At 39.0% G+C, this 16,110-nt stretch overlaps 1 protein-coding gene across 1 annotated transcript in view; it reads left to right on the top strand.

The window, feature by feature from the left end:
* The window catches only part of cdc40 (cell division cycle 40 homolog (S. cerevisiae)), a 17,564-nt gene extending 1,486 nt beyond the window's left edge, over positions 1-16,078 (top strand). The window contains exons 7-15 of the mRNA XM_062044631.1: positions 29-168; positions 367-441; positions 559-604; positions 4,377-4,478; positions 7,239-7,354; positions 11,309-11,442; positions 14,494-14,570; positions 15,123-15,267; positions 15,594-16,078. Coding sequence (XP_061900615.1) covers positions 29-168; positions 367-441; positions 559-604; positions 4,377-4,478; positions 7,239-7,354; positions 11,309-11,442; positions 14,494-14,570; positions 15,123-15,267; positions 15,594-15,771 — 1,013 coding nt within the window. The 3' untranslated portion in view covers positions 15,772-16,078. The remainder of the gene's footprint in view (positions 1-28; positions 169-366; positions 442-558; positions 605-4,376; positions 4,479-7,238; positions 7,355-11,308; positions 11,443-14,493; positions 14,571-15,122; positions 15,268-15,593) is intronic.
* The last annotated feature ends 32 nt before the right edge of the window (positions 16,079-16,110 follow it).

The raw sequence follows: 16,110 nt of genomic DNA, 5'->3' as shown, positions 1-16,110 counted from the left end.
AACACTCCTCCCGCCCCCTTTTCTATAGTTAAGGACATGTACGATTACCAGGGTAGATCCTACCTACATATCCCTCAAGATGTGGGCATTAACCTGAGGTCTTCAGAAGCACCAGACAAGTGTTACCTGCCCAAGAAGCAAATCCATGTTTGGTCCGGACACACTAAGGTTAGAGGGTTGGGAGAGGTGGCGTTGAACTCATCGATATTGCACACAAACGCCTAAAGATGCCCTCCGGGACCTCTTGCAAAACAGCAAATACTGATTGACTAATCATTTATGAGTTAACAGGTTTTTCAAGAGAACATGTGTAATGTTATTCAGATCTATTGACGCTAATGTTCTATCTGCTTGTATGTCTTTCAGGGTGTCAGCGCCATCCGACTGTTTCCCAGGTCTGGTCATCTGCTACTTTCATCCTCCATGGACTGTAAGATTAAGGTAATAGTAAGCACTGCAGGGAGCCATGCAAACCCAACGGAATATAACAATGTATGCCATAACAATGTCAGTTCAATGAAATGCATTCACTTATTGTCTATTATTGTCTTTCCGCAGTTGTGGGAAGTGTACAATGAGAGGAGGTGTTTACGGACTTTTGTTGGTAAGTTATATTCACAAAAATCCTAATTCATTTTCAACATGTATTTAAACTTTTCGTACCTAAAAATATTAACATTTTTATTAAAATTCTAATTCAATAGCAATATCAAGATTAAAGGCCTACTGAAACCCACTACTACCGACCACGCAGTCTGATAGTTTATATATCAAAGATGAAATCTTAACATTGCAACACATGCCAATACGGCCGGGTTAACTTATAAGGTGCAATTTTAAATTTCCCGCAAAACTTCCGGTTGAAAACGTCTATGTATGATGACGTATGCGCGTGACGTCAATGGTTGAAACGGAAGTATTCGGACACCATTGTATCCAATACAAAAAGCTCTGTTTTCATCGCAAAATGCCACAGTATTCTGGACATCTGTGTTGGTGAATCTTTTGCAATTTGTTTAATGAACAATGAAGACTGCAAAGAAGAAAGTTGTAGGTGGGATCGGTGTATTAGCGGCTGGCTGCAGCAACACAACCAGGAGGACTTTGACTTGGATAGCAGATGCGCTATCCGACGCTAGCCACCGACCGCATCGATGTTTGGGTGAAGTCCTTCGTCGCTCCGTCGATCGCTGGAACGCAGGTGAGCACGGTTGTTGATGAGCAGATGAGGGCTGGCTGGCGTAGGTGGATAGCTAATGTTTTTAGCATAGCTCTGTGAGGTCCCGTAGCTAAGTTAGCTTCAATGGCGTCGTTAGCAACAGCATTGTTAAGCTTCGCCAGGCTGGAAAGCATTAACCGTGTAGTATTGTAATAGTATTGTTGATTTTCTGTCTATCCTTCCAGTCAGGGGTTTATTTCTTTTGTTTCTATCTGCAGTTAAGCCCGATGCTATCACGTTAGCTCCGTAGCTAAAGTGCTTCGCCGATGTATTGTCGTGGAGATAAAAGTCACTGTGAATGTCCATTTCGCGTTCTCGACTCTCATTTTCAAGAGGATATAGTATCCGAGGTGGTTTAAAATACAAATCCGTGATCTACAATACAAAAAGGAGAAAGTGTGGAATCCAATGAGCCCTTGTACCTAAGTTACGGTCAGAGCGAAAAAAGATACGTCCTGCACTGCACTCTAGTCCTATACTCTCACGTTCCTCATCCACAAATCTTTCATCCTCGCTCAAATTAATGGGGTAATCGTCGCTTTCTCGGTCCGAATCGCTCTCGCTGCTGGTGTAAACAATGGGGAAATGTGAGGAGCCTTTCAACCTGCGACGTCACGCTACTTCCGGTACAGGCAGGGCTTTTTTTATCAGCGACCAAAAGTTGCGAACTTTATCGTCGATGTTCTCTACTAAATCCTTTCAGCAAAAATATGTCAATATCACGAAATGATCAAGTATGACACATAGAATGGATCTGCTATCCCCGTTTAAATAAATAAAAATTCATTTCAGTAGGCCTTTAAGCATTTGTGAAGTGATATTCCCCATGTAGTTTCATACATCTGAACAATTACAATGGAGCTCATGGCGCATGTGCGCCACAAGTATTATTTAAATGTTTAATTGTTTTTTGTAATATTTATACACAGAAATGATGCTGATCACATAGACTGTTTTTTCTATTGTTGAGTGTTTATTTTCTCTCAAGAATAAGACTGGGAGGGGGCTTTAAGAGGTGGGCGGGTTAATGCATACAGGTCAATTCTCCAGTCTTCTCCAGAGACAGTGCGCTGTCAGTATGTGAGATTGTTTTTCTGCACACTTCTGCTTGTCAGCTCCCTCAGAGAATGATGCATAATTCAACAGCCCAGGGAGCTGACAGGACTCAGAGGCTTGGGAGGACGAAATACATATCAAGGAGTGATTTTTATTTCGGAAAAGTGGCAGAGCTTTTGTTTTTTTTGTGGTCAATGTACAGTATGAACGTTCTTTCTGTTGCCAAAAAGGCGAATGCCCTTATTTCATGTAGTGGTGGTAGTTTTGATACACTAATTCATCAGTAAGGTGTGAGTTTTTTATTTGTACAATGTATTTTTTTTTAACTGATATAAATTAATATATAATACTCATTTTAGTGTTCTATTGACTCTTAAACAATAGTCATTTAAATAATGCCAATTACATACCATAATACATGCACACAGGGTGTGCATTTGGCCCTGTTTCGATTCAAGGCCAGTGACCCAACACTAAGCTATTTGTGCTTTCAAATGCTTGATAAACGGGTGGCTTGCATTAGGAAGGACATTCCAAAAAAATAACCACCCAATACTATACAACACATCATACAGCAGCTCTTTCCCTTTAAACTCCATTTAAACTTTAGCTTTCCAGATGCCATATTTCATCATGCGGTAGAAACAGTCAAAATAAAGCTTTTCTTTTTTGAAGGGGGAAAAGAAGGCATGCATTTGAGGGGCAGCACAAATACACAATTATTACTTTGCATCAAATAGTGTAGAGGCCTCAAATCCTCTATTTTGAATTTTTGCAAGCTGTATTTGTCATCATAAATATTATAAATACTATCAGTGTATTGCTGCCACTAGTTTTAAGGGAGTATGCATTGTTTTATGTGTATTTTTTAATGCAGTCCCAGACAAAAGCCAGATGTATATGTAATGTATTAACAGGCACATTTATAATAACATGTAATATTTAAGAACATTATTTCGCTCATTTTAAGCATACGCGGCGCATTAATTTCACAAACGCATCACTACGTTTTTTTTTCCTTCGACAACATCACTAATTACTACTCACTGCAGACATGAGATCCAACCAACATAATAAAACGTCACTTACTGTAAAATGTCTGCTCCAACTGAGATGCCTACTCTTAGAATGTTCATATATTCCCGTTTAGTTGAAGAATGAATCATAATCCTTGCGGGAAAAAAGGGGGGGAATTGGAACCAAGCGTCTTTTCGAGCCATTCCCGTCAATTCGGGGTTTAAATTGGATGCCGAAGTTGGATTTTGTCCTCATTCTTTCTGTATCAAGATAAGAGGCATTATTTATGATCTAGAATAAACGTTCACGAGCTCTGTGGCGAGAAAGCAGTTTACCAGCCGATGATGTCAACATAGCCACACAAGCTCTAAATAGTTTGTCTGTGTTAGCGCTCATAATAACAATATCAGTAATACTCGGTTAATATTCAAGGCACAACAATTTAAATGGAGTATTGTTGGCGGGTTTTTGGTTGTTGTTGTTTTAGAGGGCTTTACGGTCATAATAGAGGACTCTTCATTGGCTCAATTGTAAGTGGACTTTTATTTTACGTTTATTTATGAGTTAGAATGCATAAAAAATACATCCGTCTTCTTGTTCCTCATAATGGGCAACATAAAAAAAAAGTGCAGTTCCCCTTTAAGTTTGCATGAAGAAAAACAACCCCACAAGGGCCTTGTAACTTTTGGTTATTTAGGCTTTTGAGCAAGAAAAACTATACAGCCACAGTGAACTAGCACAGTTCTGTATGCAGTCCTGTTGAAGTTCATTTTAGCAGGGGAGGCTGTCCACAGGGAATTTGTATCCTCTACACTGAGAGAAAAAGACAAAAGGTTTTGTAGATAGTAAGAGTGAGATGATGGTGAACCCTTGGAAACACAGAAACGTCCTCCATGGTCCCCAAGCTCTTTTAAAGATTAATTTGCCTTCGTCTGCCAAAGGCTTCCTCATTACCCCAGATTCTTTTTACATTCCTGTAATAAATATAGGCATCTGGAGAGACACGATGACGAGACCAGGAGGGCTTATTTCAAATGACATTTTGTATTTGTTTTGTTTCAATTTGTGTGTGTTCTTTTATCAGGCCACAGCAAAGCGGTGCGAGACATTTGCTTTAGCAACGCAGGGACAAAGTTCCTCAGCGCCGCCTACGACCGCTACATCAAACTGTGGGACACTGAAACAGGTATGCTGCTTTTATCTCACCCCTTGTAAAATATCCACACATCACTTCATTAGGTACACTCGCACAGTTTTAAAGCAAACATTATACTTTTAAAAGGTCATAATTTTGACAGTCAACACACCTTTGTGTGTTAATGTAAGCTGTTGTAGTCGTCATTGTGTATAGTATGGCTCAACTCTCAGGTTTTCTCCCAGATTGCCAATATACTTGTGGCGGGGGCGGCATGGCCTTGCCAATATGACTCATTGTGTAATTTGCATAATCAGAGATGATGCATATATATTTTTTTAAAAGCTTAGAACAATGTTGTGAAATTAAAAAGCCTAACACAATCTTGTAAGTTTAAAAATAAATCTGTGTTATTAGTAATTATTGTTAACATATTTTTTCTTATTGTTTTATTTTTTATATACATATATATATATATATATATATATATATATATATATACACACACACAGTATACACATGCACACACTGCATATATGGGTATATATAATGTGTGTAGCAGAGGAGTGACTGACTGTTGACTGTGTGACAATATTCCCTGGTCTTATTCTTTTATTTCAGATTTTTAACACAACACTTAGTTTGTCAATGTCTAATGTTTTTTAACACAATATTTCAGCTGTAAAAAGTGTCACGCATTCTGCTGTATGTGTGCTTGCTTCCTTTTTTAAGCAGCACTTTAAACATGTGTAGGTTTGTTAAGCGTTAGTGAAAGAAATTCCTAAAATGCCGTAGAAAAATCTAAACACAATACAAACACTCACAATATGGGTGATAAAATGCTAAAAATATTATGACAGACCACCTCAAAAACTGAATTGATGTTTACAACCTTTTGGCTGAATAAAAGAATGTACATGAAAAAAAAAAAGGGGGATTTGTCATACTAACTATGTAAGATAAAACACTGAACATTAAGAACATATGTACGTCTTTCTTCTTTACCTCCCAAACGACCGTCTCGAGATCGATCTTTTACAATAAAGCAAAATGCAACAAACACGGAGAAACATGAACACAAAGGACAAAAAATCAATCAATCAATCAATGTTTATTTATATAGCCCTAAATCACAAGTGTCTCAAAGGACACCCACAGATCAATATAATAATAACCCATATAACATCACTTTACTGCAGAACAGATTTTTGTTGTAGAAATCTGCCTTCTTGTTCCTCCCCGACACGTCTTGGGCTGGCTGCTGTAAACAAACCCCGGCCACTCTGCATTTTTCCAAGTCTGCTTGGAGCTGCTCTGACGTAGACTACCATAATAACCCGTATATCACTCAAAAGCATAGATTCTAACCTTTGAAATATTCTCTATAGTTCAAGGCTTACGATAATTTCAAAAATGCACTGCACATTGTAATAGCAGCTCCACTTTCGATGGTAAAGGTTTAAAAAAATAATTTGGAGATGTCTGGCGGGCTGGGCCACACACTGGGCTGTGCACTTGGCCGTAATTTGCTCATGTTGCCTCTAAACACAAGTACAGTCTTTCTCCAGTAACAGATAAAAAAATAAAAATTGCTGGACTTTACAAAGAAAACGTCACTTGCAGGATTGTAAAATTGATACTTTTTATGACTTATTTAAGCCTGTTAATCAATACAGTATAACAATTTTCAACATTCCAAAGGTGCTACTTGTCAATGGAGAGGATGTCTGGTAGCCAGGTCAAATAAGCGCGGCTAAGTTAATAAAATAATTCAAGTAAATTTGAAGGTAGTTGCAGATTTGAAACACTAGATGGCAGTAGTGTTTACGCTATTGAGCACTACACACAGTCGTTTTGGAAGCTACTCATTAAACCGAAACATTGGAAGTGTAAGAATGTTGCCGCACTGTCTGCATTAAAACCAACAAAACTATCGACAAGTTTCAGTTATTGAGTTGTTATATCAAGATATTACAGTTTCTCTTCTCACTCCATGCAGAGAATCCACACCGAGACAGAAAGACGGCGCAACAAAACATGGCAGTCGATACTGATATGTGATTGGCAGTTAGCGTGTCCCTCCCATTGTTCAGTTAAAACTGTTAACTGATTGGCTATTAGCGCGTTCTTCCCATTGCTCAGTGACACTTCCTGTTTCCGGTTTTCTGCGTTCCCAAAGCGCGAGTGACTTGATGAAATAAATTTTGCTTCATAATTTCTGGTTTCTTCCAACTAAAAAATGCAAATATATATTTTAAATTTTATCGAGTGCATTTTATAGTGATATCGATTGTGTCTATCGCGATATATATATTGATATCGTTTTATCGGTCCAACCCTATTTTAATATATTAAAATGTGTTTTGTGGCAACTCCAACTTTGACCACAGCATCAGTTGCTATGTAGAGTGGCGCTTTCCATCAGGAATGGGGTCATTTAAATCACTTCTCTACTGTTATATATCCATTTATACAATGTATTACTTTAATTTTCTTTCACTTAAAAGACCATCATTTGTAAGGTGTGGCGGCTTTTATTTTGCCATGGTGCCGCACCATCATCAATTACCTGTAGGGGCAACCCTGATTGTGTGTCTTGTTTAGTTATGCAAAACGCCACAACTCTTATGAAGTGCTGGAATTATTTTCCAGCAGAGGGCAGACAAGCGTTAAATCCACCCATTGGTGCACACAGAGCCTCCTCTTAAGCCATGTCATTCCAATACAGCTGTTAGAGGTGCATGCAACACTGCATGGATTGTTCCTGTTGCATGGTATTATTGTGTATCATTAATTTCCCCCTCTCCACAGGCCAGTGCATCGCTCGCTTCACAAACAGAAAGGTTCCCTACTGCGTCAAGTTCAACCCAGACGAGGAGAAACAGAATCTGTTTGTGGCCGGCATGTCCGATAAGAAGATCGTCCAGGTAAAGTTGTGTGTGCCATCACAGTGCATTCCATTTCTCCTATCACCTCAGGTGGAATTTACCTTACTCGACCAAGCACACACACCGCACACAACCATTTGCTAAGTGACCTTGTGCCCAAAGTAGCGTGAAACACACTTGTGTCCCATCCTGCAGCTCAGCACTGTTGTTAAGTCATGTGTGTCTTTGCATGACAGAGAGCGAGCCATTAATCGCAGGAAGCTTTTAGTGTAGCACATCTGATTAAAGCCTTGAATTGGTACATTACTATTGGTACCATTTACATTATTTTTAAAGGACAATTACTGAAGAAATAATCTTTAAAGGCCTACTGAAATGAATTTTTAAAATTTAAACAGGGATAGCAGATCCATTTTATGTGTCATACTTGATCATTTCGCGATATTTCCATATTTTTGCTGAAAGGATTTAGTAGAGAACATCGACGATAAAGTTCGCAACTTTTGGTCGCTGATAAAAAAAGCCTTGCCTGTACCGGAAGTAGCGTGACGTCGCAGGTTGAAAGGCTCCTCACATTTCCCCATTGTTTACACCAGCAGCGAGAGCGATTCGGACCGAAAAAGCGACAATTACCCCATTAATTTGAGCGAGGATGAAAGATTTGTGGATGAAGAACGTGAGAGTGAAGGACTAGAGAGGACTTTTTTTTATTGTGGATCACGGATTTGTATTTTAAACCACCTCGGATACTATATCCTCTTGAAAATGAGAGTCGAGAACGCGAAATGGACATTCACAGTGACTTTTATCTCCACGACAATACATCGGCAAAGCACTTTAGCTACGGAGCTAACGTGATAGCATCGGGCTTAACTGCAGGTAGAAACAAAAGAAATAAACCCCTGACTGGAAGGATAGACAGAAAATCAACAATACTATTAAACCATGGACCTGTAACTACACGGTTAATGCTTTCCAGCCTAGCGAAGCTTAACAATGCTGTTGCTAACGACGCCATTGAAGCTAACTTAGCTACGGGACCTCACAGAGCTATGCTAAAAACATTAGCTATCCACCTACGCCAGCCAGCCCTCATCTGCTCATCAACACCCGTGCTCACCTGCGTTCCAGCGGTCGACGGAGCGACGAAAGACTTCACACGATCATCGATGCGGTCGGCGGCTAGCGTCGGATAGCGCCTCTGCTATCCAAGTCAAAGTCCTCCTGGTTGTGTCGCTGCAGCCAGCCGCTAATACACCAATCCCACCTACAGCTTTCTTCTTTGCAGTCTTCATTATTCATTAAACAAATTGCAAAAGATTCACCAACACAGATGTCCAGAATACTGTCGAATTTTGCGATGAAAAAAGAGCTTTTTGTATTGGATACAATACAATTTAAAATTGCACTTTATAAGTTAACCCGGCCGTATTGGCATGTGTTGCAATGTTAAGATTTCATCATTGATATATAAACTATCAGACTGCGTGGTCGGTAGTAGTGGGTTTCAGTAGGCCTTTAATGTTGGAAATCATCAACTGAGTCACTTGAAGTATAATTAATAGTTTTCAGACTACTTTTGAGCATTTTACACATTAACGTTTCTTTTTCTGTTTTTTAAACTTTGGATTTGAAAATTTTTTTGCAAAGATTTTTAGGTATTTTGCCAGCCTTTAGGAAAGCATACTGGCATATGACTAGAATAAGAATGAAGCCGCGATGTATTGATTTGAAGAGTACAGGAGCATTTTTCAGTGATAAACAAGCCCATTGCGTTCGGCAACTAAACTCGTTACTCAGAATACTCACATTTTAAAGCAGCCCCGCCAATTAAAATTAATTGAAATCAATTTAATCTGCTTTTGACCCCCCAAAACAACACAATTTTAACATATAACATGTTTTTTAAAAAGAAAAACAAACTTTTAGATAAGAAATATTGTGTGAAAAAAATACAATAGTGGTACAAACCACTACATTACAGTAGTATGGAAAACAATACAATATTCACAGCTAATACACATACAAATAATATATTCTGAATTATCAGAACCACCAGCTGCCTTAAGGTGAATATATTTGTGTCTACACTCTATTTTAATTGTATTCTATTTTAACTGTTTGATTGTTTTAGGGCTGTAACCATTAACCGTATGATGATACCGCGGTAAACCTTTCCATGGTTACTATTACCGTTTGGAATTTAAATTATCGTAAAACTGTGACTGACAACACTTTGATAAACTAACAAACCTGTGACACTGCTCATCTACAGAAGAAGCACTAGCTTGAATGCTAGCATGAAAACAAGAGTCATTACCGTCTTTCCCCATTAAAAACTACATTCCCCACATTCCCCAATCTAAGCTTGTATAAACACACTACTGCAGTGGTTCTTAAACTTGTTGGAGGTACCGAACCCCACCAGTTTCATATGCGCATTCACCGAACCCGAACCGTAATCATAAAATTATGTTATTATATTGAATAAATACTAATAAAGATATATTTTACAAACAAAGTTTACATCTTATTGTGCAACATGTGAATGTTTTAGTGGGAACTAAATGTGATATCTGAAAGGTATACACATTATTTCCAAATAATCCATTATTTCCAGGACCCCCACCCAGACATATAATACTAGTACACAGCTCATGAAAAACAATATGTTATAGTCATTGTAAGTGGGCCAAAACACTTATATTAGAAAATCATCTCATGGAAATGACTGCTGTCATTTGATTACAATAATAAAACATTGAACTTGTTATTTAGTCAGGTTTGGGACAGGTGTGCTGCAGGTCTGATGTCGCTCACATGTGCTCCACTGAATGCTCAAGGAGTTTTTGCGTTTGCTCACACATATGGAAAATTAGAGGGAACATTGTTTGGGGGTATCCATAATAGGCCGACAGGGAGAAGTTTTTATTTACATGATGAGTCGGGCGTGTCTTGACCTCCGCCGAACCCCTGAGGCCGACTCACCGAACCCCTAGGGTTCGATCGAACCCAGGTTAAGAACCACTGCACTGAGGAACTAAGATATTCAATTTTGCTCTTTAAACCTACAGGCTGTGCTCGCTTAGATAGAGAAACCGATCAATACTTGAAGGAATATGACAACAGAGGCGGTGTGGCTCGGGTTGAGGGTTCCTGTTTGGATCCCCCCTTCGAACTGCTGTTGTGTCTTTGGGCAAGACACTTTACCCACCTGCTTCCAGTGCCACCCACACTGGTTTAAATGGAGATAATGGTTTTCACTATGTAAAACGCTTTGAGTCTCTAGAGATAAAAGCGTTATATAAATAAAATTCCTTTCACAGGAAGTGAATTTGCGTGACGCATCCAACACACGTTTTTTTTCTTTGTCAATCAAAAAACACAAAAACGGTTACAAATTAAAACGAAAGAAATTAAACACTCAAATAAAAATAATATGGTCGTGATTATAACGATAGCTGTGATAATGTTTGTGACAATTGTGATATGAATGAAATCTTCATATCGTTACATCTCTAGATTGTTTTATTGTCCCCCTTTTTCTTTCTTCTGAAGCCTAAATTTCCACACGGGAATGAATAACACTTTCTGAGTCCAAGAGACACAGCTCAAATCTCAAAATATTCGTAAGTTGAGGTGTCACTGTAATAATATAATAGAAAATGAATTGTAAGATCGCCCGAATTTGTTCTTATTATTTCTAGTAAAGGGCTTTTCTACAGGAAAAAAACAGTAATGTAACAAAAAAAGTACTATTTTGAGGAAAAATTTAAAAAAATTTGGGGGGGAGTTGTAATATTAAGTTAAACATTTCAACAATAAATTAATAATTAGATTATACATCGCCTTTTAATTCACCTAATTCCCTAATATGTGGTCCTTTTAGTGTAGTAACTTGTACTTTTAATTCTATTGCTTATTGTTATTACAGGTTATAATTTAGGAGTATGTTTATTGTTCTAGTTAATTTTTTTCCTGTCTCCATGACAGTGGGACATCAGGACCAACGAGGTGGTTCAGGAGTACGACCGTCACTTGGGCGCCGTCAACACCATCACATTCGTGGATGAGCATCGTCGCTTTGTCAGCACGTCAGATGACAAAAGTCTTCGTGTTTGGGAGTGGTAAGTTAAGTCTAAAACTCTGCCTTGACAAACCGTGTATGTTGTTGTTATACTGAAGGGTGTTTTGTCCTTTTACCATTGACAAGAAGGCCAATGAGCTTCTGGGATGAGCTCATGTGTGTTAAGCTCTTTTTAGTAGACTTTCCCTGCTCCCATTCTCTCATAGATGAGATACTTACATGCCACAGCGCAAAGGATTACTGGTAAAAATTAGATTTCACACTCCCAAGTCTACTCTGAAAGACAGACTTTGCAAAAAAACATGAAACACAGACGTGCTTTGGCTTTATTAGTGCCGCCTGGGAGCGAAGCAAGCCGAATGGTATGCTAGCCTGGCTTTACAGTCCTCCTTTTTCCCACAGATGCCACTTGGCTTTCGGCTATTGTTTTCCTCAATTTTCTTCTAGCTGACCGCACTTGTGAAATCTTCTCCATTACAGCATTAGAGAGAACACACCAGAAGTATCTCATGTTACTGGTACTTCAGAGAATGGCAGTGTAAATTCAGTGTTGCCTCGCCGCTTTGAGGTTCATTTGATGCAGTCTCAGGGCACCACAGAGTTTAAAGTACGATTAAGTGCATTGATATTTGGGTACACATTTAAGTTTTCATGTTAAAATGATGTGGGTTTGAGAGTGTATGAAGTGTTTAAGAGCTTAGGAAGTATTTATAAGTGTGTGTGAAAGTTGTGTGGAGTGTGTTGGAGGGCTTATAAAGACCTCAAATGGATATACTTTTCATAAATATCTTTAAAAAAAAATAGCGTGTCTACTTCTGGAAAATAACCCCCTCGCCCCCAATAATCTAGGGAAAAGGTATGATAAGAGGAATAATAGTAAGTGTTGAGGAAATCATATGCCTAATTTTCCTTACAACCCATGCACATTCATATACATTTGAACCTCTGAAGTAGAATGGCGCTTTAGTCGTACATTTGACATTTAGACCAAAGTGCTTATGGAAAAATGTACATTCATGGTTGCTGGTGAACAGTGGACTCTAGTGACTGACTGACTTCCAAGTTGTGATTTCAAAGTCAAGTGTACAAGTATAAAAACAGGCTCAAGGGGAACTGCACTTTTTTGGGATCGTGCACATCATGCACAATTCCTGTGTGAGACAAAAACACGTCTTTCTTTTTTTATGCATTCTAATTAGTATTATACGTTAAGTATGAAGTGGCTAGCAATGCAGCTAATGGAGTAATTTAATGTGCCCATAAAGCCCTCTAATAAACATCTAAAAACCGCCAACAATATTCCATTTGCCTTTCATGACCTGATTTTTGACCAAATATTAACGATATTATTGTTATAAACGCTAACGCAGAGGAACTTCTTTTAGCAGCACGTGATCACAGAGAAGTAACTAGTTTATGCAGCTATTGACAAACTGAGCCGGTGAGCTGCTGCATCACCTCTGAGTTGGTAAAAGTAAATTGTAGATCATAAATCATGGCTGTCACTTGTATGGTAGAAGGTTGTTGCCATTAACCGAGAAGTTGGTTAACTTTGACATTCACTTAGACCTGGAGATTGGCAAGAAAGACTCGTTTGCACTTACGTGCGTGAGTATTATGACTAATTTTTATCCAAACGGGAAGATATGAACATCCCATCAATCGGCATTCCAGGGAGAGCAGACATTGTACAGTCAGTGATTGTTTTATTATGTTCACAATTTTATATTTCTTGTTTAGCCCTTGACAATACTGCTGCATGGTAGTGTTTCACTAAAGCTTAATCGGTTTATCACACAGCTTCTAAAACTTGTAGATCATCCTCTGTGTATTCAGGCTCAAATATATAAGGTTCTGGATTATCATTTGTCCTCAAGTAGTCGTTGCTTCTCAAGAAGTCTGCCATTATTAGTCATATTTTTTTTTTGTTGTTGAAGGAAATAGCAAACGTTGTGATCTGTCTGTGAAATTAATGCGCTGCCGTATGCTTAAAATGACCAAAATATGTAAATATTACACATTGTTATGAATGTGCCTGTTACTAAATTACAAATATACTTGGTGTGTATATGAAACATTGATGGAGGTGTTTTTTAGAGCGCTTTATAGCCGGAATAAAGCGAATCTAATTGGCTCCATTGTTAGCTGACTTTTACTAGCGTTTATTTACGAGTTAGAATGCATAAAGAAAAGAAAAACATATATTTGCTTGTCTCACATATGGATTGTGAATGATAGGAAAACATCCAAAAAAGTGCAGTTCCCTATTATGTGTTGCGTGATAAAAACTTCTTTTTTTTTAAAGTTACATTACTCACCCTTTGGAGAGGCAACAGGAAGTGTGATACTGCCGCCTAGTGGTAGGTGCAATTTATTGTGTTGAGTTGAACAGGCAGACCCCCTCCTTTTAAGACCTAATTCCCATTTCTGGTTCATTATTACTCTTTGACATTATTGAACTTTTTGGGTGTGATTTTCCAAAACATTTTTTAGCTTAACACTGTGTTAATCATAAAATAAATCTAGGATAAATATCAGTTGGCTACATCAAGGACATGCATGTCTAGTTGATCAATGAAGAAAACATGCTGTAATTGTATGTTACAGCACCCATTAAACACAAAAACAAGAATCTGTTATGTATTATTCAGGATGACATTTATGTGCTTTCTTTTTACGCCGTCGCTCACCACACAAACATCGCTACAGACAAACTGGTTCTGTCTGGTTTATTGTGGCTTTGTTTTTTGTACTTTATTTTTGTTAGTTTGCAAAGTTTGCAAAGCAATACTTCTCAATCCGTACTGTGTTAATAGTTGTAATTTTTGCATGTTTATGTGCCAGGGAAGGAAGCGTTAGCAGCTGTTTTTCATCACCTCTGTGTGCATGCTCAGAATTAACATGCACGCACTGTACAGTATAAGCCCCATGAAGCAAAAGAAAGAGACGTAGCACGGCATGAAGATAGTGTACAGTCTGTGGGAAGAGTTGTTTATCCTAAAGAAGTATACCAATGCCCTTGCTTGCCTGGGGCATGCTGCTTAGATAGCTTTCTCATCTTCCAGTGGTACTCAGCTCAGGTCTTTTTCAGGGACATCCCCGTGGACTTCAAGTACATCGCCGAGCCTAGCATGCACTCCATGCCAGCTGTGACACTCTCTCCCAATGGTAAGTGCCGGGTGGGGGATGTGGTGGTACTGCCGAGCTGGCAGCAGCAAGGCCTTTAGGGAGCGCAAATACACACACTGTCGTAATTTAGTAGATTCAAACCTTCCAGTGGAGGTCATTATTCAGAACAAATCCAAGGTCCAGCAGTGTATCCAGCAGAGAGAAATACAGAGCCAAGCGTGGGTTGGGTTTTAAGCAGTTTTGATTAAGTGGAATCAGCTGTGTGATCCCGATCAAATCCCTAATTTATTTTCCATGATCACATGCCTGCTGCAGAAAATACTGTTATATGCACTTGCAGCTGGATATGGCAGTGATTCTCTCTCTTCATGATATTCCTGGGCTCTGTTTACGTTCCCAACACAGTTTGTTCTCTGCCACCTTTGAATTATGCATGTGAACTCAGTGGGTGTCCACTTAGTTTCCCACTTTAACTAAAATGTCATCCGTCTGTATACGCTCGGTCCCATCTGCTGCCATTACAACCCCCACCCTGTGTCCTCTCCTCTGTGTCAGACCGTTATCTTGACTTTGTTTTGTTTTGAACCCAAGGTAAGTGGCTTGCGTGCCAGTCTATGGACAATCAGATTCTGATTTTTGGAGCCCAAAACCGCTTCAGACTGAACAAGAAGAAGATCTTCAAGGGTCACATGGTTGCTGGCTACGCTTGCCAGGTTGACTTCTCCCCTGACATGAGGTAAGCTCTTGTCTTTGAACCCATGTCGCAGTGAGATTAGCCCAATTTGTCTGGATTTTTATTCAGATACATCACAGTAGTGATGCATACAGTGTAAAATCAGATTTGCTTTGCAAGCGTGGAGGTGTAACTTCTCTGCTTGCCTCAAGTCTTGTGACTTCATCTAAAATGAAGAGTTTTGCTATTGACTCTGCCAGCAAGGGCAGTTCAGCTCAGTAATTAGAGTTCTAACATAGACAGGTACCTACAGCCTCATTAGGTGTCCAAGCCTAATCTTTTTCCCTTTCGTCCGGCCCTGTTCTTGTCTCCGACCCTGTTTGTTTCAGCTATGTGGTGTCCGGGGACGCCGACGGAAAGCTGAACATTTGGGACTGGAAGACAACCAAGCTGTACCACAGGATCAAAGCTCACGACAAAGTGTGCATCAGCGCCCTGTGGCATCCTCACGAAACCTCCAAGGTTATTACCTGCGGTTGGGATGGACAGATCAAAATGTGGGATTAAAATGTTAGTAAGAGGGAGGTGTGGATTTGGAAAGTATTGCGAATGAAAGCCACAAGACTGGCATCCAGTCTTATTGTAGCAGTGTATTTTTATATCCATACATGTACATTCATGATATTTCTGTATAAAGATTTAAAAACATGCACTATTTCTAGTGCATATAAGGTGCATGGTGTATGCGTAGTTTGTGTAGTTGAGTTTTGATGTTTTAATTTGCATTTTTTGGTGTATTTTATCATTTAAGAAGAGCTTCATTTTCAATGATGACCAGCCTTGTGGAAATAAACAATCCATCAATTTTACCAAATCTACTGCTTCTGTATATCATTATCCTTATAG

This window comes from Entelurus aequoreus, linkage group LG04 (assembly GCF_033978785.1).
Source record: "Entelurus aequoreus isolate RoL-2023_Sb linkage group LG04, RoL_Eaeq_v1.1, whole genome shotgun sequence".
Taxonomy (NCBI): Eukaryota; Metazoa; Chordata; class Actinopteri; order Syngnathiformes; family Syngnathidae; genus Entelurus; species Entelurus aequoreus.
Note: the sequence above shows the minus strand (reverse complement) of the source record. Positions and strands in the feature narration are given on the sequence as shown.